The sequence below is a fragment of the Podarcis bocagei genome, assembly GCF_964188305.1.
Source record: "Podarcis bocagei genome assembly, chromosome: 4".
Taxonomy (NCBI): Eukaryota; Metazoa; Chordata; class Lepidosauria; order Squamata; family Lacertidae; genus Podarcis; species Podarcis bocagei.
In genome coordinates, this window is record NC_138128.1 from 77,796,693 (window position 1) to 77,820,152 (window position 23,460).

The window sequence follows — 23,460 nt, forward strand, 5'->3', positions numbered from 1 at the left end:
GCAGCAGGGGCCCCTCCAAAGTTAAGGTTGTGTTTTGTACTTAAGGGTCCTTCCCCAAGAGCACTCCTTCCTCTTGTCCACAACGGCAAAATTCCCCGGGGCGCACACCCTAGTGAAATGTGGTGCACTCCCATCACTGGCTTGAGAAGTGGTGCATGCACAACATTAGCCACAATCCATGTCTACCCCGTATCTACTCTTTTGTTTGAAATACTGTGTCCCCCAAAACAACCTTGATCCAAATTGAGAAACAGAATGACCTAGCAGCACTTTAAGCTAATACAGTAATGTGTACATAGCAATAAATGCAAGCTTAAATTAGGAAACCTGGTCTTTACTGCCCTAATCGCCCACTTCAGTGACTATCTTAGAACATGATGTCAACAGAAAAGTGTCTGGGAAATTCCCTCATATCCAGGCTTTTGTATGTTCCTGGTATTAGAAGGAATGGTAAGAGGGAAAGGACCTAGCCCTGCTTTGCTTAAATATGGAGAAGGGAAGAGTTATCTTGCTTTTATCTCTTTTAGGGTTTCTTATATACCATGCGTGATCCTTTAATCCTTTGCCAAGTCCTCTTATTTCCTGGTGTACGAACAATGGAGTGATCCAGGGTGTGTAGCTCATCCAACGAACTTTTATTGCCCCACTTTTAACGATACACAAGGTTAACAGGGAGATTTCGCTGGAATACAAGAGACTTGAGAAGCACCTCTATGGCCTTTTTCTGCATGCGAGAGGCAGAAAGGTATAGGTTTGAGTCTGGGATGTGAGATTAGGCTGCTTTAGGAAGCTTGGAGTGAAGTGTGTGCACGGTGCCAAATGCAGAACATAAAAGCAAGCGTATAGAAATGCTGCAATGTCTTGCCTTGACAATTGTTTTTGCAAAGCCAGCACTCTTCAGCTGCTACCTCCATTGTGTCATAGAAAGCTGCTCCCAGATTAAAGGACAAAGCAGATAACTCTCTCTTTGTGTGTGTTTTAAACCAAGGCAACTCACTCTGCTCCACCTAGCATTAGAAGCATCAGCATAAAGAGATTCACCCTAAACTTGAGAGAGCCAACCGTAGAAAAAGCAAGCCTGTCGTTACCAAGATGCGTGCAGGGCTTTGAGGCGGAGGCGTGCGCCCAAGTTGTTCGAGGTGCTTAAGAAAACGCGTAACCTTTTTTTCCCCAGCGGGGAGTTTTTAAAAAGTGACTTTTTCAGTTCGGGTCTCGGCCCGTGCACGCTTGAAAAGGCACTGGCAGCTGCCTATGTCTGTGTGTGTTAGTTTCACCCCTCGCTGACCCCGCGGCGCGCGACGGAGAAGCCGCGGGGGACGCAGGGAGGGAGATGGGCGAGGGGGGCTTCCCGCCACCACCACCTCCTCTCGGGGGCAGGAAGACCGCCGACTTCGGCACCCAGCCTCCGCTTGACGGCAGCATTTCCCGCCTCGCTGCCTCGAAAAGGCGCCGCCTGCTGCCCATCCCCGCCCCTCTCTCCTCTTTGCAGGGCCAGCCAGCCAGAGGTTTATGGGGACAGACGGAGGCGCCTCAGCCGCCTTGTCTCTCGCTCTCTCCGGCGGCAGCCCGAGCCTCTGCAGCGCCGCCTTTTTCCTCCGCAGAAAGGAAAACACACACAACACGCACACGCCCCACACGCTCGCTTAGTTGCAACCGGTTTGTACCGGCCGCCGGCTCCGGCTGCCTCCACACGGCAGCGCCTCCCCGCCGGAGGATGAAAGGAGCCCGGGAGGGCGGCGGGGGAGAAAGAGAGCTCGGCGCTGGAAGGCGGCCCGCGCGCCCACCGGCCGGCCGGCTAGCTGCCTCCCTCTCTCCCTCCAGCAGCCTCGCTCTGCCCTCGGCCTGAGGGCGCAAATAGATAGAGGGCCGCCCCCCGCCCTGGGGTGGGTGGGATCCCTGTCGCCGCAGAGCGAGCCTTCCTTGCTTGCCACCCCCCCCCCGGGACGGCGGCAGGTAAATAGAGGGGTGGGTGGGGCGACAGAGGGAGAGCCCCGTGGGAATATTTGGGGGGCTGGTGGTGGGTGGGGGGTTGCTGTGTCACACTGGGGCTGGGGCGGGAGGGGCAGCAACTTTACCAGCAGCAGGGAGGTAGGGTAAATTAAAATATTTTTAAAAGACTGCCTGGACTAGGGATGTGGTGCAAAGGGGAGCCAGCCCGGAGACTGCAGCAGTGTCGTGGGCTGCAGACGCGGGGAGGTTTCTGCAAGCCCTGATTGTGCCGCTTGCTGTGCTTTTTAAGCGAGCAAGGCGCCCCCCGCCCCAAAACAACGAGCAAGCGCAGGTCGCCGCCAAGAGAGCACATAGCTTTTGCTCAGGTTGCTTCTGCAGGTTGCAGATCTTCTCCCCGTGCACTCTCCCCCCTCCCTACCCTTGGACGTAGTGGGATTTGCTGCTGAGCAAGCATGCATTGGACTATGATGTTAATTAACTTCTTTTCTTTTTTGCAGTAATGCTATGGCAGGGCAGCGAAAGCTTCATTTCCTGGTTGTCTGCACCGGGGGATTCTAGCCAGCTTTCGTGAGGTTAACTTGCTGATATTTGTCCTTTCTTAGTCTTCTCTCTCTCTCCCCCCCCACTGTAGGAGCTTAATACTAAAAACACATGCAGGCTCTTTCAGCTTGTTATCCCGCAAACCTCCCATGTGCATTGATGGCCATTGTATAAACAAGCAGGAGTAGAAGATGCAGGGCTCTTAAAATTCCTCAAGTTCCAGTTAGAACTGTATGTTGTGGACAATTAGCGCACTATTCCAAAGTTAATTTTGTCCTTGCACACTGTACCCGTTGTCATCTGGAAGAAGCATGCTTGTTCTATGTTATGTGAACGCAAGGTGTTTCCTGTGGTTAATGAGCTACAACTGTCAAAGGTGGGTGGCCCACCAGTGACACATAAGCGAAAAAGCTGCATATGTTCTGGGAGAAGGAAATGTTAACACTGTTAAATAGGCTACTTTTGGAGTTTGGGTCTCAGGCTGGTGCTAAGGAGTCCCATTGATGGTTTAACCAACTTTAAATATAATTTCGATAGAACACTTAATACATTACTGCCATGTTATCTTATTTGCCCTTGCAAGACTCTTGCTCTTTTTACTGATGGAAGACCTAAGAGGTAGTTCCCCTTCAGTCATCTGCTGAGTGCCAGGATTTGAATCCAGAGTGCAGAGTCCAAATTTCTTTCCAATAAATTCCTTTTCTTTGGTCATAGTTCCAAGATAAGCTGCAAGCTCATCCCTTAAACGAGAACGTCAAAGTGCCTTAAGGACAACAAGGTGTTCCTTTATTTAAAGGTACTTTAATTTCCACATAGGTTTATCGTGTCCCCTCTTTTTAAAATTTCATTCTGGAAACATAATTAAGTGTATTGTTAACATTCAAGCATGAGGATATCACTGTGTTTAAGCCTATCCTCAGCTTGCCTCAAGATACCCTGAGAGTTAAAGGGTATAAATGTGTTGAGGCTGAAGTGCATGTTGTCTTATGACAGCCTGGAGTTCAGTGTCTCTCTCTGGAAGTTATTTTGAAGCTTCATTTTATAAAGCCAGTTGTATGTCTGATGAGGTTTTTCTACTTCACAACTTAGTGTTAAAATACTAGAACTGGTTCCCCCCCCCTATTAAAAACAACCCCCTCCCATGTTTCTTATTGGTTTGCCCCCTGATGGCACTCCAGTATTCTTGAAGGCCATCTTTTATTAGACGATGATTTCAGTTTTTGTTGTTGTCAGCTGTGGACTAAGTAAGGAGACAGTCTTCCTGTTTTTGTTGTTTTTTTGTTGTCAGTTGTGGATTAAGTAAGAAGGAAGGATTGGAAACATCAGGAAGCAGATATGCCAGACACTTAAGGCTGCATTGCTAAAGTTAGCTGACTTGCTGTGACCACTTCTGGTAAGTTAAAGCCTTTTGTTTAATTATCCTTGCATTTTCCGCATTTTCCTCTGCCTGTGTGCCACCCTTTCTCCAAGATGCTCAGGGTAGGATATGCAGGATTATCTAATTTTATCCTCCCAACAACACTTTCTCTCTCTCTCTCTCTCTCTCTGTCTCTCTCTCTCTCTCTCTCTCTCTCTCTCTCTCTGTGTGTGTGTGAGAGAGAGAGAGAGAGAGAGAGAGGGAGGGAGGGAGGGAGGGAGGGAGGGAGATGGATGGGTGGGTGGATATCCAATGAGTTTCATGACCAAGTGGATCTTTGAACCCAGTTCTCATGTGTACTTGACTAAAACTCTATCCTATAACAAGTTGTAGGCAGAAATTCAGCTACAACCAACTAGTGGTTCACAGAATTCTTACAAGGAATGTTGGACTATGTGAACCTTGGGTCTCCTCCAACAAAACACTTCTTACGTTAAGCAAGAATGCATGCTCAGGATCAGTTAGTGCAGATTAGTTGTGCTTTAACTGTTCAGAGGTCTTGATTATTCAGTTCTGCTGTGCAAATTGAAAGCACTTTAGTGGGCCATGGGGAATCTACTTTAAAAACCAAACAGTAGACCAAGCAACACTATAGTTGGTAACTCCTGCACAATATTATATTGGTTGTCATTGTCTTTTTTCAGTCTGTGTGCATGGTGAGCTGCATAGCGTTGCCTTGATCTGACTTCTAGATAAGTGCCGAAACATGTTAAAATAAGACTGCTTCCCTCAGTTAACCATTGTTACCTAAACAAATACAACTAAATCAATGCAAACATTTAGTGGTTATTTTCTAAAAGTATTTTCAGCTGTTTAATGTCGGGTGTCATGAAAGCTCAGTACAACCTCCCCTCAGTCTTATTAGTGCAATTCCGTGTAGCATTGCATTATTTCTATGCTACTGTTTATCAATTTGACAGTTTTCGGGGGGGGGGGAAGACACTTGGCAAAAAGTTATTGTGAGTGAATAGAAATGTTTGAAAACAGGAACAATAATTCTTGTGCTCTGCTTCTCTGCACAAAGTGTTGAAGTGGAAATAATTAGTTTCTGTTTAACCAAGAGCGTGATAGGATTGTAGGCTATTGAGAACAGTGCTTTCTAGAGTGTTGGGCAAGAGATGTTAAATTTGTTAACCACAAACGGAAAACAGATTTTATCTGGAAACCAGGTAACGTAAAGGAAGTTCACTTATTAGTGATCTCTGAGAATGTGTATTGTTTGTCATAAGCAGCTCTGAAGTGGTTTGGGGATACTGTGAGGTAATAAATAGTTTAGATCTGTGTATCATTTAAGAGGAAGTTTGCCGTATGGATAAGTAGGAGAACAACCCTATAAAACCCTGCATCCCTTCTTTAAAATAAGAACCTAGTTGCATGGACTTACTGAAATGGAGACGAGACTCTGAAAGGAGCCGACATGGATTGTGGCATGTAAGATTACAGCTTTCAGATGTTAGACTTTGTAACTAAGATGTCAGCTGGCAGCTTGATTCAAGAAGCCATTGGAAATGCTTCTTGCTATTTAGCAATCCAGTGATGTGCTTTTTATTTATTTAAACAGTAAGCTCATTTCCTCCTCCTGGTTATATTTTTCTTCTCTGACAGTTCAGAAGCCATGAAATGTGAATTGGGAATACATTTTTATTTTATGAAATCTAGCCTTTGGTAGATAGACAAGGGCCCTAATCCAGTGAGTGTGAATGTTTTAAGTTGCACTGAAACTAATGGCACAAGTTAGTCACAGCTATCTCGTATCCAACACTTTCACTGGGACTTACCTGAGTAACTTCCTTTAATCATTAGGACTTACTTCCTGAGGGGATAGGTAGAATCAAGTTGCATGCCAAAACTTAACTTTAGTAGAAACAGGGCCAAGTGTAGAGGTGTTAAATATTTTATTTACAGCTTTCTGACAAACTGGAACGTGTCCAGAGGAGGGCAACCAAAATGGTCAAAGGCCTGGAAACGATGCCTTATGAGGAACGGCTAAGGGAGCTGGGCATGTTTAGCCTGGAGAAGAGGAGGTTAAGGGGTGATATGATAGCCATGTTCAAATATATAAAAGGTTGTCACATAGAGGAGGGAGAAAGGTTGTTTTCTGCTGCTCCAGAGAAGCGGACACGGAGCAATGGATCCAAACTACAAGAAAGAAGATTCCACCTAAACATTAGGAAGAACTTCCTGACAGTAAGAGCTGTTCGACAGTGGAATTTGCTGCCAAGGAGTGTGGTGGAGTCTCCTACTTTGGAGGTCTTTAAGCAGAGGCTTGACAACCATATGTCAGGAGTGCTCTGATGGTGTTTCCTGCTTGGCAGGGGGTTGGACTCGATGGCCCTTGTGGTCTCTTCCAACTCTATGATTCTATGATTCTGATTACCAAAGAAATAAGACAACTGAATGAAAGCTTTAAAAGAGAACGGAGAAATCCATGGAAATTGATGGCTATGTTTCAAGAGGTGGCACAAAGATATTTCGAAATTTGTCTGGCAGGGCAAAAAGCCCCGAATTAAATTCAAAATACTGAATGACGCTAAAGAAAGAGGGGGTTTTGCCCTGCCGGACCTAAAACTGTACTATGAAGCAGCAGCTTTTTGCTGGCTGAAAGAATGGATGCTCCTCGAGAACACGGACATCTTGGATCTGGAAGGTTTCAATAATGCTTTTGGTTGGCATGCATATCTTTGGTATGACAAAGTTAACAGTATTTTTAAAAATCACATTGTTAGAAAAGCATTATTTAATGTCTGGATAAGATACAAAGACCTATTGGAAAATAAAACCCCTAGATGGGTGTCACCAGTGGAGGCTAAAGCAGTGAAGAAACTCAATATGGAGGTCGGATGGCCGAAGTATTGGGAAATCTTAGAACAGGATGGAGACAAGTTTAAACTACAAAGTCAGGAGAAATTGAAGCACAAAGTAGAAAATTGGTTTCAATACCGCCAAATAATGGAATTTTTTAAACAGGATAGGAAAATCGGTTTCCAAGTGGAGAAATCAAAACTAGAGACCGAATTGCTAGAACCCAATACTAAGAATTTATCTAGAATGTATAACTTGCTGTTGAAATGGAACACGCAGGATGAAACAGTTAAATCTGCTATGATTAAGTGGGCGCAGGATGTTGGACACAACATTATGTCAGATGACTGGGAATGGTTATGGAACACCGGTATCAAATTTACGGCATGTAATGCCTTAAAGGAAAACATTATGAAAATGGTATACAGGTGGTACATGACCCCAGTCAAACTGGCAAAAATCTACCATTTGCCCGATAATAAATGTTGGAAGTGTAAAGAGACTGAAGGTACTTTCTATCACCTTTGGTGGACATGCCCGAAGATAAAGGCCTTCTGGGAAATGATCTATAATGAAATGAAAAAGGTACTTAAATGTACATTTTCTAAAAAACCAGAGGCCTTTCTCTTGGGCATTGTCGGCCAATTGGTGACAAAGAAAGATAGAAACTTCTTTATGTATGCCACAACAGCAGCAAGAATACTCATCGCAAAGTATTGGAAGACGCAAGATTTACCTACTCTGGAAGAATGGCAGATGAAAGTGATGGACTATATGACATTGGCTGAGATGACAGGCAGAATCCGTGACCAACGTAAAGAGATGGTGGAAGAAGAATGGAAAAAATTTAAAAGCTATCTTAAGGACTACTATAAATTGAACGAATGTTAATATGTTGTGGTTGCTAGAAGTAACAGGGTACAGGGATACAAGGTTAGACAACAAAGGAGGACTAAGATGACAGAGATTAGAAAGTAACAATTGGGAGTTGCTAGTTTAAATATGGACACTGGGATGCAGAGAGGGGGGGTATGGGGAAGTCCAAGAAAAGAGGTTTATGAAAATATCTTTGAAACTATTTTTTATGTTTGTTTTGTTTTGTGTTTGTTTGTTTTTCTTAAAAATGTTGTAAAACCAATAAAAATTTATTAAAAAAAAATAAAAAAAAAAAAGAAATTGATGGCTATGACTAATGTGAGTCCATTAATTCCATTGTGCCTACTGTGACTAGAAATTAACTGGATGCAACCCTATTTTTTCAGTAGCAATGGTTAGAAATATCAAATGGTCAGCAATTGCGAAGGCAATAATGCTATGAGTAAAACGCCACCAATGACTAACGTAAGATTTTAAAATGTTATAATATTAACTTTTGGTCATTCGTATTTTAGTAACCATGAACTCTTGTACTCTTCTCAAGTCTGGTATGAGGTTCTTTTGATCCTTAGCCTTCTACCCTCTTAGCCCCACTGCATACCAGTACAAATGTAAACATTGGTGCAGATCATGGCACCTCACACCTGTGGTCTCTTGGACTACTGCAATGTGCTCTATGTGGGGCTACCTTTGAAGGTGACCCGGAAACTACAACTAATCCAGAATGCGGCAGCTAGACTGGTGGCTGGGAGCGGCCGCCGAGACCACATAACATCGGTCTTGAAAGACCTACATTGGCTCCCAGTACGTTTCCGAGCACAATTCAAAGTGTTGGTGCTGACCTTTAAAGCCCTAAACGGCCTCTGTCCAGTATACCTGAAAGATCATCTCCACCCCCATCGTTCTACCCAGACACTAAGATCCAGCACCGAGGGCCTTCTGGCGGTTCCCTCACTGCGAGAAGCCAAGTTACAGGGAAGCAGGCGGAGGGCCTTCTCGGTAGTGGCACCCGCCCTGTGGAACGCCCTCCCTGTTGGGATTTTTATATCTCACCAGCTGCGGAGAAGCAGCACGTTGTTGACATCATGTGATGTCTCTAAGCGTGAGACAGGAAGTCTCTGCTTGTTCTCATGTAACCAGAGAGTTACTTTCGCTTCTGAGTTGAAGTGTGTGTCGAGTCATGGAGTTCTGTGCTAGCTGCTCAGGAGAGCAGACATGCCTGTAAGAGCTGCATGTACAGTCTGTAAATAAAGTAGTGAGTAGACCGACTGTCTCTTTCTTCTGTGATGGGATACCAGAAGATGAGTGTGCTCCTCTCAGGATGGAGGGGTCGCTTATTGCCGGTCTCTCTGGACTGAGGGCAATTCCAGCCAGAGAGTGACCACCGGAGAGAAGCCTCGGTGTCTCGGGAAGTTGGCACCCTTCCCGGGGGCGTTTTTCCAACACTCCCACCAGATGGCAAAGAGAACAATAACTACCGGACTTTTAGAAGACATCTGTTTAGACAGCCCTGTTTAGGGAAGCATTTTTGTTTGGACTACTGTATTTTAATAATTTGTTGGAAGCCACCCAGAGTGGATGGGGAAACCCAGCCAGATGGGCAAGGTATAAATAATAAATTATTATTATTATTATTATTATTATTATTATTATTATTATTATTATTATTATTATTATTAATTTATGTAGGTTGGCAGACCTCTAGCAACTTTTTGTGGGGATGCTTCATGCCCCCAACCCCATGCATCAAACTGTTTTTGGATGGGATATTTGGTTTTTTGGGGGAGAGCTGCTATATTTGCTTGTTTACTTTGTTTGCAAAGAGAAGTGTATAAAAACAGCCCCTACTTCTCATAAAATAGCTAAGATAGTATGGTGGCTAAAAGTGTGATCTGGGAAGATCCAGTCTTTCCTCTTATAGCTACAGACTAACTTGAAAGGCTTCAGGCAACTCACTGTTTCCTCAGTCTCAGCAACCCAGACTGCAATATGGGGTTATACTGGCCTATTTTACAATTGGAAGGGTTCCTGAGATAAGTGTACATGAAGTGAACATGTGGGATCCATTACATAAATGTTGTTTGTTGGTCATAATTATGTAATATTCAGTTCCAAACATTGGGTTTAAAGGTCAATATCTATCTTATCTATAGGGGGAGGGATTGATTATACATTAAGGACAAGTCATTGCCAGGCAATAAATAAAATCAACCGTCACCTTAGAGTTCTGTAAATCATTATAAAATATTGCAAGTTTCAAAGCTTACTTGCATTGACCTCCTTTTTACTTTCCTTCGGTCCAAGGCTGCTGTCAAGAGCTTGAGTGATGGTAGGAGTTGGGTCATGATTTTTCTTTCTGTCTGCTTGTTCCAGAGAGTATGATCTTTTGAAGTTGGTATGAAAGTGTATAAAAATCAACCTCATACCAGAATTTCCTATTTCCATGTTCATTTCCGCTACTTGGTACAGTAAGAGTTGCTTCGGTTTCATGTACCTGGTATTTCTCTGCAGGTTGAATTGCCAAATACACCAAAAACAACATGTTCTAGAAGACTGAATGACAAGATTCTATTCTGTAAGTAATATACTTTCCCCTTTTAATAAGTACTTTGCAACTTTGTAATATTTATACGGAAGGCCTTCCTTCCTTCCTTCCTTCCTTCCTTCCTTCCTTCCTTCCTGCCTGCCTGCCTGCCTGCCTGCCTGCCTGGATTTTCTTTTAACTTGAAATTCATGATGCAATTGATATTTTTATGTCCTTCCCATTGTAATTCTGACTATCCTTTCTTTTACAAAAATTAATCATTGTTTGTAATACTTATTTTGCATCCTCATGCTTTTTGACATTTGGATATACTGTATTCAGTTTCTGTAGAAACAAAGATTATGCTAAATCCTCTGCCTTGGGAACCAAAACCTCTGATTGTTTTCTTGTTAATTACTTTATATTACACAACATGACTTCAACTATCTTTGGGAATTCAGATTGTGTTCACATGAGGCTCCCGTGTCGTCCTATACATGGTACATAGTCTCAGAATAGTCAACCCTATCCAGCTATTGTGGCATCCTTGTGCCTTCAAAGCAAGCAAACATGTTCCTTTCTGCCTCCTTACAAAACAAACATTTCTCCAAACTTTGGTTCCACAATGTGAGGCCAGCAGCAAGTTGCAAGTGCTCTTAATGGGAGCTTCTGACCTGTCATGATGTTGAGGTCAGTTGTTAAAACACCACTGACAAATATTTCATTCAGTAAACCTGAACTGGCTCCCAGGTCATTGTTATATCAATTCTAAGACCATAGTACCCAGTCCTAGGCAATCTGAACACCACCTGTTAGCAGGATGAGACTTCCAGGTTTTTTAAGATACTTGGGGTATGTTGCAAACTTTCAGATCTTTGTATATTTACAATGAGCTCTTCATGGAGTTTAGGCAACTGGGTCAACTAAGAGCCAGTGCACACAGTATGTATTTCCCAGAGGAAGAATCTGTCTCCGGTTCCCTTGGTGCTCTGTGTTCCTTCTTATCACCTCTGTTTTCTATTTCTTTGCATTCTTTTATATAGAGCTGCTTCTGACCCTTGAATTTATCCTGGAAAATGGTGTTCCAGAAGTCACCAGATGGTGGATGGGGCTGGATGATTGTACTGGTGTCCTTCTTTACCCAGTTCTTGTGCTATGGATCTCCATTAGCTGTTGGAGTTCTCTATCTAGAATGGCTGGATCTATTTGGAGAAGGAAAAGGAAAGACTGCATGGGTTGGCTCCCTTGCAAGTGGAGTTGGACTACTTGCAAGTAAGTCTTTTAGATAAAGCATATGATTTAAAATGCAGTGTTTACTTATTAAATGCTTTTCAAATGCATATATGTGATCTTTAAATTTCTGGTCTGAAAGAAATGAATTCTTTTAAGAATAGTTCCTTGCATATATTAGAATAAGAATATAAAGAAAGAAAATGTCATTTGACTGTCGTCAAGTTGAAAACATGCAACTTGAGAACTTGCAAATGACTAAAGTAAATTGGCATGATGGCTTGGAGTAAGGATTGACCTCTAATGAAAATTAGGTAAACATATTCTCTTTCCTGATAACATGCTCTGGATTGTGTGGTTTTACCCAGAAGCTAGTACCCAGCACTGAATTCAGTTGAATTTATTCATAGTATTTGTTCTTAAGATTGCAAGCTTAGCAGACAGTAGCAAAGGCAATGTAGATGTTGCTGAAGCCAGGTTGTGTGAGCAGTGTAATAATATTTGACGTAGGAAGATGGAAGATTGCAGCAGCTATTTTCAGGGCTAGAAAACCTGAAATATGCAATTTTTCAAATAATAGAAATAGCTACTGCAGTCTTATACAATTATCTGCTTCAGGTGTTAGTTGAAACACGAAACAAGAAATAGAAAACCTTCAGAAGTGAAACATCTGCACCAGCTTTTAATGCAAATAGAAAGTCCAGTTTTGTAAGCTCACCACAACCCGAAGGAGCTATGTTTATTTTGGAAATAGTTCAAATGATGGGTGCCATCCAGAGAATGTTGGGCATATGTCTGATATTTTGAAAAGATTTTTCAGTGTTTATGGTATTTTTAAATACTGCACAATTCAGTGGAGGGACAAGGTTCTGTGAAAAGTGAAAATTTATTACCCTGGTCACTGAAAAGTTCAGTAAGGAAGCAGACACTGTTTTCAACCTGCAGAGCTTTCTCTTGAATTTTTTTTTAAGCAAAAAACTTGAATTTGTAATATGATAATTGTAAGCTCTAAGCTGGACTCTAATCTTTTGAGCTCTCAAAGTCATGCTGTGAAACTAATTTTCTTAAATGTAAGAAGTTGATGAACCAGCTTTTATACAATTCCACATGATATCTTCGCACATAACAGTGAGTGTTGTAACTTAGAAAGACCCACTATTTATTGGGCATCTCAATTTAAACTGTGGTTTCCTGTTGTAGTTTTGAGGCAAGCTGCTTGCCTTACACAGGCAGAGCTTTCCAAATTGTGTGTCGTGACACGTTAGTGTGTTGGCTGCAGTGTGCAGGTGTGTTGTGCAAATCTCCCCACGTTCCTCCCAGGGCTGGAAGGGGGTTAGTTTAACCTCCAGTTTGCTAGTAAAACTGAATTACAAAATGATGCATGTCTAAAAAGTGTGTCACCAACATGGAAGTTTGGAAAACTCTGGTGTAAAGCGTTGATTTGGATGTCGTGGCAAGGTGAATAAAATATGTACCTTCTGTAAGCCACGCAGGCTTTAAAAACTGTTATTGGCCCTTACAGTAGACTGGGACAGCATGGCTGGCAGGGACCAAATTTGTTGCAGAATGTCCCACACAACCGTATCCCTCTCTTCTCCAGTATGATCTCCAGTTTAATACTGGGATTTAGTGTTTGCCTTTATATCCCGTCTTTCCTCTAAAGAGCTCAGTGTGGTACATGGAGTTCTGTCCTGTCCTCTTTCATCCTCACTACAGCTCTGCAAGGTAGATGAGAAAGAGAGTAACCGGCCTAAGGACTCCATGGCTAAATGAGGCTTTGAAACTGTGTCTCCCCAGTCCTAGCCTGGTACTCTGTATCACCAACACCACATCACTCTGCCTCTCAGGGATTCAATCCAAGACAGGATTTTGCCCATAAAATAAGATTTTAAAGATTATTTTTTAATGTGGTGATGACGTTTGGATCAAAATATTTATCACCAGTGCTTATGAAGAAAAACGCATTGCCCTTGAAAAGCGTTTTGCTGGATTTCAAGGAGTGGGTCATAAGAACATCATATTTAAGCTTTAGAAATGTCATTGCCAGCTGCAGGAGGGAAGGCTATCCTGTTTCCCTCTCCATGGCAACCAAGGCTCTTTGGAGATGCCTCATCAACCAAAGCAAGGAAGATGTATAGCAAAACATCCAGCCTAATTTCCCAAGTCGTAAGCTCTCGTAACACCCCTGCTAGTGGGGGGGGGGGGAATCCCACTTGATTTCTTTTTTTACAGTGCAATGAGTTTTAGGCAGGGGTCAGCAACCTTTTTAAGCCGTGGGCCGGTCCACCATCCCTCAGACCATGTGGGGGGCCGGACTATATTTTGAAAAAATAATAATGAACGAATTCCTATGCCCCACAAATAACCCAGAGATGCATTTTAAATAAAAGGACACATTCTACTCATGTAAGAACACACTGATTCCTGGACTGTCCGTAGGCCGGATTCAGAAGGCTATTGGGCTATTGAGCTGGTTACTGAGATTTTTTCTTTTTCTGTCATTATCTATAGCTGTATACAATAAATGTACTGGTTTTGTGTAAATGAACATTAATTATTTTAAATATTATGGGATGAAAACCCTCATATTTTTGCAAGTCCTCTCATGATTATTTCCCCCCATTGATTTAAATGGTACCAAAGTGTGCCTAAATTAGTTTGGATCCAGCCCATTGTGTTTATTTTTTTAAAAGCAAATGCAGTTTTCCTCTCTTCCTTGGCCTATGTGCTGTGTTATCACTGTTTATATACCTATAATTATTATCATCTATATTTTAGATGTAATGCTCATGAACATTCAAATGAAAGCATGAAGCTTTTGCCCTTGAATTCTGACATCTACATTGGTGAGATCTAAATCTACCATCGGTTTCTCCTGTACCTTTAGGGCTTGGTCGCAAACAGTTTTACAGAGTATTACCGGAAGAAATACCAAGAAAAAAGTTTTTACCGTTAACCATGGCTTTAATGCCTCCCTAAATATCTGGAAATTCAACACTTTAACTGTGTGTCTGCTGCCAAAAATGGAGCCCTGTGTTTGGCTCTCATTTCATAAAACTAAATAAAATTTATACCTATGTCCTCAAATTTCCCCATGCCTTCTGCCAGCAGCCACCAATGAGGGGACAGGGAAGGGAACATAATGACATGGAAATGTCTACCAGACATTGCAGAGGCAGAGGACAGCTGCTGCTAAACCACAGAGCTTCCATCATTGGCAGCAGCTTCTAGTTTAGCATATGTTCTACTTCGGTCCTTAAAAGTGCATATTATCTTGGTTACTACGCCCCATTTCCCCAAGAAAACTAGAAGAGCATATAGCTAGAGATGGCTTATAGTTCCCCTCCATTTGCCAGAATATTGAAGATGCTAGAGTCAACAGCTGCTAGCATTCTAGTGGTTGCAGCACTATGGAAAGCTCCAAGTGAGCAGCTGTGCTCTGGCAAAAACTGGAGGTGGAGTGGGGTCTTTTGAGTCCATCTGTCCCATTCATCCAGCCCATGGTTCTGCTCTCCTGCTGGAAGAATGCATGTTTTTAAAGGGCCAATTCCCTGTCCAGAAGGAGTGCTTCCTTCTGCATTGACTCCCCAGGTAAAGTGAGCTTATGGGGAAGATGTCTACAAGCATCCTGGTTCAGGTTTTGCAGCCTCCTGACCACCAGGCTCAGGCTCTGCCTGTGAACCCTGGTCTAGTGTTAGAGCAGCCCCAGATTCATCAGGCTCACCCCCCCCTCTGAATAGAGCTTGAGTGCAGAACGGTAAAGCACTTGTACATTTTGTCTTCTGCATGCACTACTGTAGGTCCAGGCTTAGGTCTCTTGCCTATGACTGCATGCACCACCAGGTCAGACATGCTTACCATGCTAACAATGCTCTTTGATACCTTGCCTATTTCTTACTAAATAACTTGCACTAATACAATCCCACTGCTGGTATGTGGTTGCAGTTTGCAGCTAACTCACTCATTGTTGTAACAATGTAGAACATCACTTAATTCATGACAGCTTGTTAAGATATAGTGGCAAATCAGTCTATTCTGAAGTCTTTCATAGTACTCCCATTTTTGTGACATGCTATAAAATTTGCTGTGTAAGTAGACCACTTTAGAGTTAAGCCTTTTTTAAACCAGCTCAGCAATAAAACTTAATACATCATGCCAACCTCTTAGCAAGGGTGTTTTCCTGCACATTAGCAATGTGTTTCCCTGCACATTGCCTGGCACACTGGTAGTTTCTACTAAGAGTTTCCACATTTAGTTTCTTTAAGGGTCCCTATTCAGCTCCAGTTGAATGAAGAGTTGTGGAAGACTACAGAATCCTGACTTGGAAGCAGGGACCTGTTGTCTTGTACAGTCCTTGCTGCATCAGTACAACTTTTCTGTTAATATTCTGTTAATATTATCTTCTATTTAAAATAATTTCTAAAAAGAGTTTCCAAAAAAGTTGAAGATTTTTGGGGGAAGGTATCTATCTGCCTGGCTATTGTGAGAATAGAGTGCTGGACTAGATGGGTTTTAGGCTTGATTCAGCAGAGCTCTTCTTAGGTTCTTGAGTGATGCTCAAGGTTTACTGAAATAGCAGAAGAATGTTGTAATGATAGAGAGGTTTAGTTTCTGGATTTCTTGTGATACACCATTTTACCTTTGCCATTAGATCAAACATCCACTGGGGTAAGCACAGCTAGCATAGAACTGAGCATCTATTTTGCTTACTCGGTCAAGCGAAATCATTAAGAACAACTTTCTCTCCAGCTGAAATCCTAGCCATGCTTGCTTAGAAGCAGTTTGATGGAAATATTTATGCTTATGTTTCCTGCCCCCTTTTTAAGATTACAGCGTTTTGTCTCATCAGTTATGTATGCCACTGATCAAATAGCATGTCTGCTTCCAAGTCCCTACTTTGAGTCTAGGAATGTAGGAAGTTGCCTTATAAGTCAGAACAATTGGTTCATCTAGTGTCTACACTGACTGACAGCAGCTGTCTAGGCAGGTGGCTTTCCTAGCCCTAAGTTAAGGTGCTAGGGATTAAAAGATCTTGGGACCTTTTGCATGTAAAATGTGTTCTACAATATCTGGCAAAGATCTGGAAAGATTTGTAGGAAAAAATACTTTAGGAAGCTTGCAGGCAATATGCATTTATGTGTCTGCACCAGTTAGTGCTGTTGTATATTCTATATTTTGATTATGTTCTTTTGGGGTTAAACAACTATTTTATTCATCTGAAATGTGAGCTTTGAGGGCTCTTTTAGTAGCCAACCCAGAAGCAGGAGAAGTAATAAAGGACATTATTGCTAGATAAAACGGATTTGTCAGCAACACACCTTAGAGAGTGGCACAGTGGGAGCTTGTCTCACAGAATGCTGCTCCCCTGTAAAACTAGTTGCATACAAAGTTAACAGTTCTTGATCAAACATATTTTCAGGGTGGGTGTCCTGACTGGAGAGAGGGGGGTACCTAGTGAAACCGCAGGAATTCAGGCAGGACTTGGGTAGCAACCTCTTATCCTGCACAAGGTCACAAGCATAACTATCAACGTTTTCCCTTTTTTAAGGGAAATTCCCTTATTCCGAATAGGATTCCTCGCAAGAAAAGGGAAAAGTTGACAGCTATGGTCACAAGGCCAGGGGAAAGAGGTTTGGTTTTTCAGAAATCGCCTTGCATAACTTGCACTGTGAATGCTTTGAGGACAGTAATGCATTTCTGCCTGTTTTTATAAGTTTAACATGTTAAGTGTGTAAATATATGTGTAAGCCCTCATGATCCATACAGAGGAAATTGAAGTCCAAAGGATATAGATAAAATATATTTGAATAAATTTGTGCTTTTTCAAGTGTAGCTGTACAATACTCTTTGTTATAAAATTGCTTAATTTGTTACCCAGCTCGAGGAAATCCAACAACGGGTATACTAGGTGGAAGTGCTAACCGTGGCACACTGTAGATGGACGGGAGGGACAAGGACTACAGAATTATTTCAAACTCTAGTTGGGCAGAGATCATGTGGGGAAGCAGATGTTGGTGAAAGAGTAGGTAGCCTCATTGACTCTTGGAGCCATAACTGGACCACCATTTCCTGGTTCAGCCAAGACATAAACAACTGATTGGAAACAGAGAGGTGATCTCAGTTCCCCATGCGTCATGGATCTTTTAAAAATACATGCCTTCTTTCATATTGAGAGCAATTCTGCTAAGGGGAGAAATCTCTTTAGTGCTTGCTTATGGAACATTATTTTCTTTTCTGTTCTTTCCTTTTCACAATTCACTCCTCTTGTTCTTAAATAGGTCCTATTTGCAGTTCATGTGTATCTGCTTTTGGAGCAAGACCTGTAACAATCTTCAGTGGCTTTATGGTTGCTGGGGGTTTGATGATGAGCAGCGTTGCACCCAATATCTACTTCCTGTTTTTTTCCTATGGAATTGTTGTTGGTAAGAATCACAAGAGATTATTTTGGAACAACCCCTAAACTAAAAAGGGGGTTGGAAGGGGTTGTGTGTCTCAATTTCAAAATTAAAATGTCAAATCTCCCCTTTATTAGTAGCAGAAAAGAATTATTATTATTATATTTCTATACCACTTAATATATAAAAAAATCACTAAGCGGCATACAAAAAACTGAAGCAATAGCAGACAACTTAATTCTTGTGCAGTTTTGATGAATTCAAAAAAGGCTTATAGGCAGCTGCCTCACGAGCCGCCTTCAGGTGAGTGGAGGTTGTGTAGCATTGGGGGCGCTTTGTGAGTTTCACTTCCAAAATGGCTCTTTCTGTGCTGTTTTAATTTAATGAATCAAAACTGAACCATTAGCAGTGTTAATAACAAGAGTGCCCGATTCTTTGTGATTAATGCTTTGCCTTTTTAGGACTCGGGTGTGGCTTATTGTACACAGCAACAGTAACCATCACATGTCAGTATTTTGAAAAACGCAGAGGCCTTGCACTTGGTCTAATTTCAACAGGTATGGTTTTTATCTCTATTTTGAATTACCTTATACTGGTTTAGGACTTAGTTATGGTTTCATTAGCTGTGATTATTGCATCTTAAGTCTCATAGAAAAGTGAACTGTTTTGAATTTGGTTTGCAAACCATGGTTTGCATCTATAGTTGTTAAGCATTGTTGGTAAGCATTTGGTTTGCAAACCATGGTTTGCGTCTATAGTTGGTAAGCATTGTATTTGTTCTGAGCAAACTGTGATTAATGTGCTTTCCCATCTCTCCAGCATCTCAGCTTCCTAAGTCACAAGCAGGTCCTGCTGGTGCCTCTGCCTTCCAGGAGAAGGGCTTGTCTAAGCAAGCTAAACCATTGGTTCATACATAGGTCATTTGGTGCCATGAGAATTATATCTTTGCATAGGCACTCACTTCTCCCCTTCTTTTCTGTCTTCATGTTCTCCACTTCAGCTACTTTCTTTTCGTGCAAACTCTGGGTTTGTGCTTGCCCTCCAAACCATCTTCATATCTTCATTTGCTCTCCTGGTTTGTAAGCCAATGACGAGCAATAATTTTGCTGATTTGGATGTACTGTAATGGTTTATGGTAAAGAAGTAAGCAAGTAACTGAAGCAAAATGTGAGATGGAAAGCGGTGACAGTGCACATCAGAACAGGGCATATGTCCTTAGTGCCATACCATGGTTATGGCTTATATCCAAATGAAGTCTTAATATTTGTGCTCTTAACCCTGGCAGCAAACCATGGTTAAGCAGTATATGTGCATTAGGCCCAAGACAACAGTAGTGAAGAAGTGCAAAGGATTAGATCATGAATCTGCTTCAGACTGTAGTCCATACATTTCAACCTCATTTCCTTTAGGAAATGCCTGTTTTAAAATTCAGACTTTTATGTGTTTTGATTCCATATAGACACATTCTGATCTCTCTTTATGAAGCTTTATTTGTTACTTTTTGCTCCAGAGATTATTCTCTAGAAAGTAGTGTCCCTTACAGACGTGTAATTGTAACTTTTCAGCATTAACTGGTCAGAAAATTGGCATTATCTTAGACACACCTAATCCCTTTGTACCATGCCTGACAAATAAAAACAAAAAGAATGCAAAACTGTACCAGATTTTATTAATATACTTCTGGCAATTTTTTCACATACCTAATTTGTCTTCAGTTAATTCATGTTTATTATCAGTCAGAGTCAGGTCAGGTCTTATACATCAAACAAAAATGTTCTTAACAGAAATATTTAATTTTAAAGCAGGTAGTGCATGATATATGGTAGCCATGCCTGCATTCTCAAAGAAAGAGGAAACATACCACTCCAAAAAGGGAACACAAATTTGCATTTTTTTAAAATGCACATGCTAATTTATATGTAGAGATTGAAAATTAGAAATGCTGACTATAATTTAAATAGAAATAAAATGCATCTCATCATAGCGAGGGAGACTGTGCCCAGGGGACCTGTGTGATTTCTTAGTCTGCTGTCTAGATCAGGCATCCCAAACCTTCGGCCCTCCAGATGTTTTGGACTACAATTCCCATCATCCCTGACCACTGGTCCTGTTAGCTAGGGATCATGGGAGTTGTAGGCCAAAACATCTGGAGGGCCGCAGATTGGGGATGCCTGGTTTGGATGTTAACAGTTGATGGGCCACTTCCAAGACCCATATTCTCCTACAAGTCTTTTACCTGTAAACAAAATTTTGAGTCAGACAATCTGCAAAATAGAGAACTGGTACTTGTAGACATATAGCCACCCTAACATGGTTGTTTATTTATTTAAACATATCTGTTGCCTTTACAATAAAATTTATGCCCATAGTGATGTCCAATACAATTATCAATAGTTCATCTATTATTTTAACTATAGTATTTTTCGCCCTATAGGACACACTTTTCCCCCTCCAAAAATGTAGGGGAAATGTATGTGTGTCCTATGGGGCGAATACAGGCTTTCGCTGAAGCCTGGAGAGCGAGAGGGGTCGGTGCGCACCAACCCCTCTCGCTCTCCAGGCTTCAGGAAGCTCTGTGCAACCCTCGGGAGCCCGGCGCCAAGCCACGCTGGGCTCCGGAAGGTTGCGCAGAGCTGCCTGTGCTCCCGGGCTTCCTAGGCTTGCGGATAGCAGGCTGTTCTGGGGGCTGGGGTCGGGGGAAGCTTGGGCTTCCCCCGCGCCAGCCCCGTGCCTGGGGGGGGGGGAAATAACTCCCCCCTTTATTCCCCCCCCAAAAAAACTAGGTGCGTCCTATAGGGTGGTGCGTCCTATGGGGCGAAAAATACAGTATTTAACTTTGCCAAGCACACCCACCCTGGTAATTGCAGCCCTTCAGCCATGGCATAACAGCCACAGAGAAGCTTGATAAATTTCCTGTTTTTGCTTGCCTGCCTGGGAGTTCTTAAGTTCCTGCCAGGCCACAGTATGGGCTGGAGTTCTTTGTTCAGCTTGATGAAGAGGCCTGAACTGTGTTACGAACACAGGATTTATTATCTAGTTTCATAAATCACACGTTCAGTCAGTGGATTGTGTGGAGCATTGATGTTGTAGGATATTTTATGAACTCATTTATATGTTTCTATTCTCTCCTTTCAGGATCAAGCGTTGGGGTTTTTATATATGCAGCATTACAGAGGGAGCTAATTGAACTGTATGGATTAGATGGGTGTCTGCTTATTGTTGGTGCATTGTCTCTAAATATATTAGCGTGTGGGAGTCTGATGAGACCTTTGCAGTTGTGTGGCTCTGCCTTACCAGAGAAGCCAATCCTCGAGAAGGTTCCAGATCAATACCTCATTTATAACGAAAGAGAAAAGAACACTTATGAAGAAAATGTACTTGAAAAAGCCAGCAGTGAAGAAAAAGGTGTGAACCAAACATCCTGTGGTGACTGCAAGCAGGAGTCAGCAATAACTAAGAACAATCTATTAATGATAACACCACACGAGAGAGAGACTTACAGACGGAAAGTTGTAGAACGGACCTATTTCTGTAAACAGCTTGCCAAGAAAAAATGGCAGTTATATTTAAACTACTGGGGGGAAACGCTGGGACTTTTTAAAAACAAAGTATTTTCATCACTTTTTATTGCCATCTTCTTCTTTGACATTGGCGGCTTTCCTCCTTCATTGCTCATGGAAGACATTGCAAGAAGTTCCAATATTGGTGAAGATGACACTGTCATTCCTCTCATTTCTGTCATAGGCATCATGACTGCCATTGGGAAACTTGTTCTAGGAATACTGGCCGATTTTGAATGGATTAATACCTTATATCTATATGTCCTGACTTTGATATTGACTTCGGTGGCACTATTTTTGATTCCGTTTGCCCAAAATTACATCACACTGGCAATACTTTCAGGGGTTTTGGGTTTTCTGACAGGCAATTGGTCCATTTTTCCATATGTTACAACAAAGACTGTAGGAATCGAAAAATTAACACATGCATATGGCATACTGATGTTCTTTGCTGGACTTGGAAACAGTCTTGGACCACCAATTGTAGGTAAGGCTGTGTTTTAACAGGCATATATAAGTATTCTTAGGTACTTTACAGCAGTTTGTCTGCTCTCAATTTCTACCTGTTCAGTACTCGATTTCATAAGTTCACTCATGTCTCGATGCAGCAGCCTGTTTGGCATAACAGTAACTATAACTATGGTTTGTAGATTCAGACACAATAGCAAACCACTGCAAATTGTGACCCCCAAAGCAACCATAAACTCTGGCTTAATGTCCTGGTTTGACAGCCCCTTGTAAGCCACAACTTAGCTAGTCTGATGTGGCACCTGAATGCTGACAATGTGTGGCTTCATTTGCTTGTGCAGAATATTTATTTTACAATTACACTGTTGTTTTCGGGGGAAATTCAGCAAGTATTCTTCCTCTTACTTTTTAACTGCCTGGCTGCGAGGTAGTAGGTTGCTTTATTCATCTGTTCTGTAAAAACTACTTCTGACAGCTTCTCTTTTTGTTGTTGTTGCTTTTCAGGCTGGTTTTATGACTGGACAAAGTCTTACGACATAGCATTCTACTTCAGCGGACTTTGTGTTCTGTTTGGAGGGCTGCTTCTGTTGGTGGCAGCGCTGCCATGTTGGAACACCATGAACGGTAGCAATCAAGCTGAAAAGCCACTTCCAAATATCTACTCCTACAAAGTTGCTTCCAGTGTGTAGGTGACAAGTGCGGAACAGTTGCTCCTCTTTTTATACTGCACAGCAAGATATTTTTAGTAATTTCCTCATTTATGAGGCTAAAAAAACACACAAAAATACATTTTTATACTACTTTGAAATGCTTTTAGCCAGAGCCTCTTGCCTGGACCCATTGCTGGGTGAGGCAGATGAAGCTCCGTTTTAGCACAAGGGGCCTTTTGCTGTTGACAGCGGTGCTGGAAACCGTAGGAGTGGATGGGGCTATTGTGCTCATATCCTGCTTGCGGGGTTCCCGTAGGCATCTGATGGACCGCTGTGAGAACAGGATTAAATGGGCTACTGGCCTGATCCAGTAGGTTCTTACGTTCTTCACAATCGGAAAGCCCTGCTTGTGCCTATACAGCTGCATTACAGCCTAAGGGCATTAATGTGTGTCCTTGAGCTCTAATGTACACGTCGAGCTCCTGTTTCAAGGGCTTGTTCACACACAGATCCTTTGTGTATACATGAAAGTGCACAAAGGTATCTGATACGCAGCCAGCAATGTTCTCCTGTGACTTCCTTTTTCTGACATGTAGTATATACTACAGTTTCACATGTTAAATATTTTTCCAATGGAACAAAATGTATTTTGAACCGACCTCTTGCTTTAGCTTGTCTTTGACAAAAGACGGCACATTGCTTCTCTCTTCAGAAATCTCGATAACTATGTAGTGAAAGACCTTTAAGACAATCGGGCCATTATCACCATGAATGTAATACGAATTTGAAGTGCTTGCTTCTTTGGTAAGGTAAATGCTTTCTGTTATACAATCTCATGTGTTGCCACAAGCAGGATTTGGGTCACATTACTTGTGAAGTGAACAGTATGGCATGAATTGCACTTCTAAACGCCACTGAAGATGCTGCTGTCCAAATATTTCACATTTCACTTCTCCAGAAAATGTGTTAAACCAAAATCTGTGAAACCAAGGAATAAATATAAGTTCTGAAACAACCACATGATTTTGAAATAGTTTCACCCTGTGTC

The 23,460-nt window shown here is 42.1% G+C and overlaps 1 protein-coding gene across 8 annotated transcripts; it reads left to right on the top strand.

Annotated features, from left to right (window-relative positions):
• Positions 1 to 1,357: 1,357 nt before the first annotated feature.
• Positions 1,358 to 23,427, top strand: SLC16A9 (solute carrier family 16 member 9). 8 transcript variants are annotated; one of them, XM_081190929.1, is made up of 10 exons: positions 1,358 to 1,953; positions 2,448 to 2,522; positions 3,205 to 3,286; positions 3,779 to 3,883; positions 10,097 to 10,160; positions 11,153 to 11,381; positions 17,618 to 17,761; positions 18,196 to 18,291; positions 20,870 to 21,781; positions 22,267 to 23,427. In XM_081190929.1, exons 6-10 carry the CDS (start codon positions 11,186 to 11,188, stop codon positions 22,449 to 22,451), a joined length of 1,533 nt encoding a protein of 510 aa, XP_081047055.1. In that variant the 5' UTR covers positions 1,358 to 1,953; positions 2,448 to 2,522; positions 3,205 to 3,286; positions 3,779 to 3,883; positions 10,097 to 10,160; positions 11,153 to 11,185; the 3' UTR covers positions 22,452 to 23,427. The 8 variants fall into 8 exon arrangements, with proteins under 8 accessions (XP_081047055.1, XP_081047056.1, XP_081047059.1 ...); XM_081190930.1 differs by having other exon boundaries at positions 2,448 to 3,286; XM_081190933.1 differs by lacking the exon at positions 3,205 to 3,286.
• Positions 23,428 to 23,460: the final 33 nt, after the last annotated feature.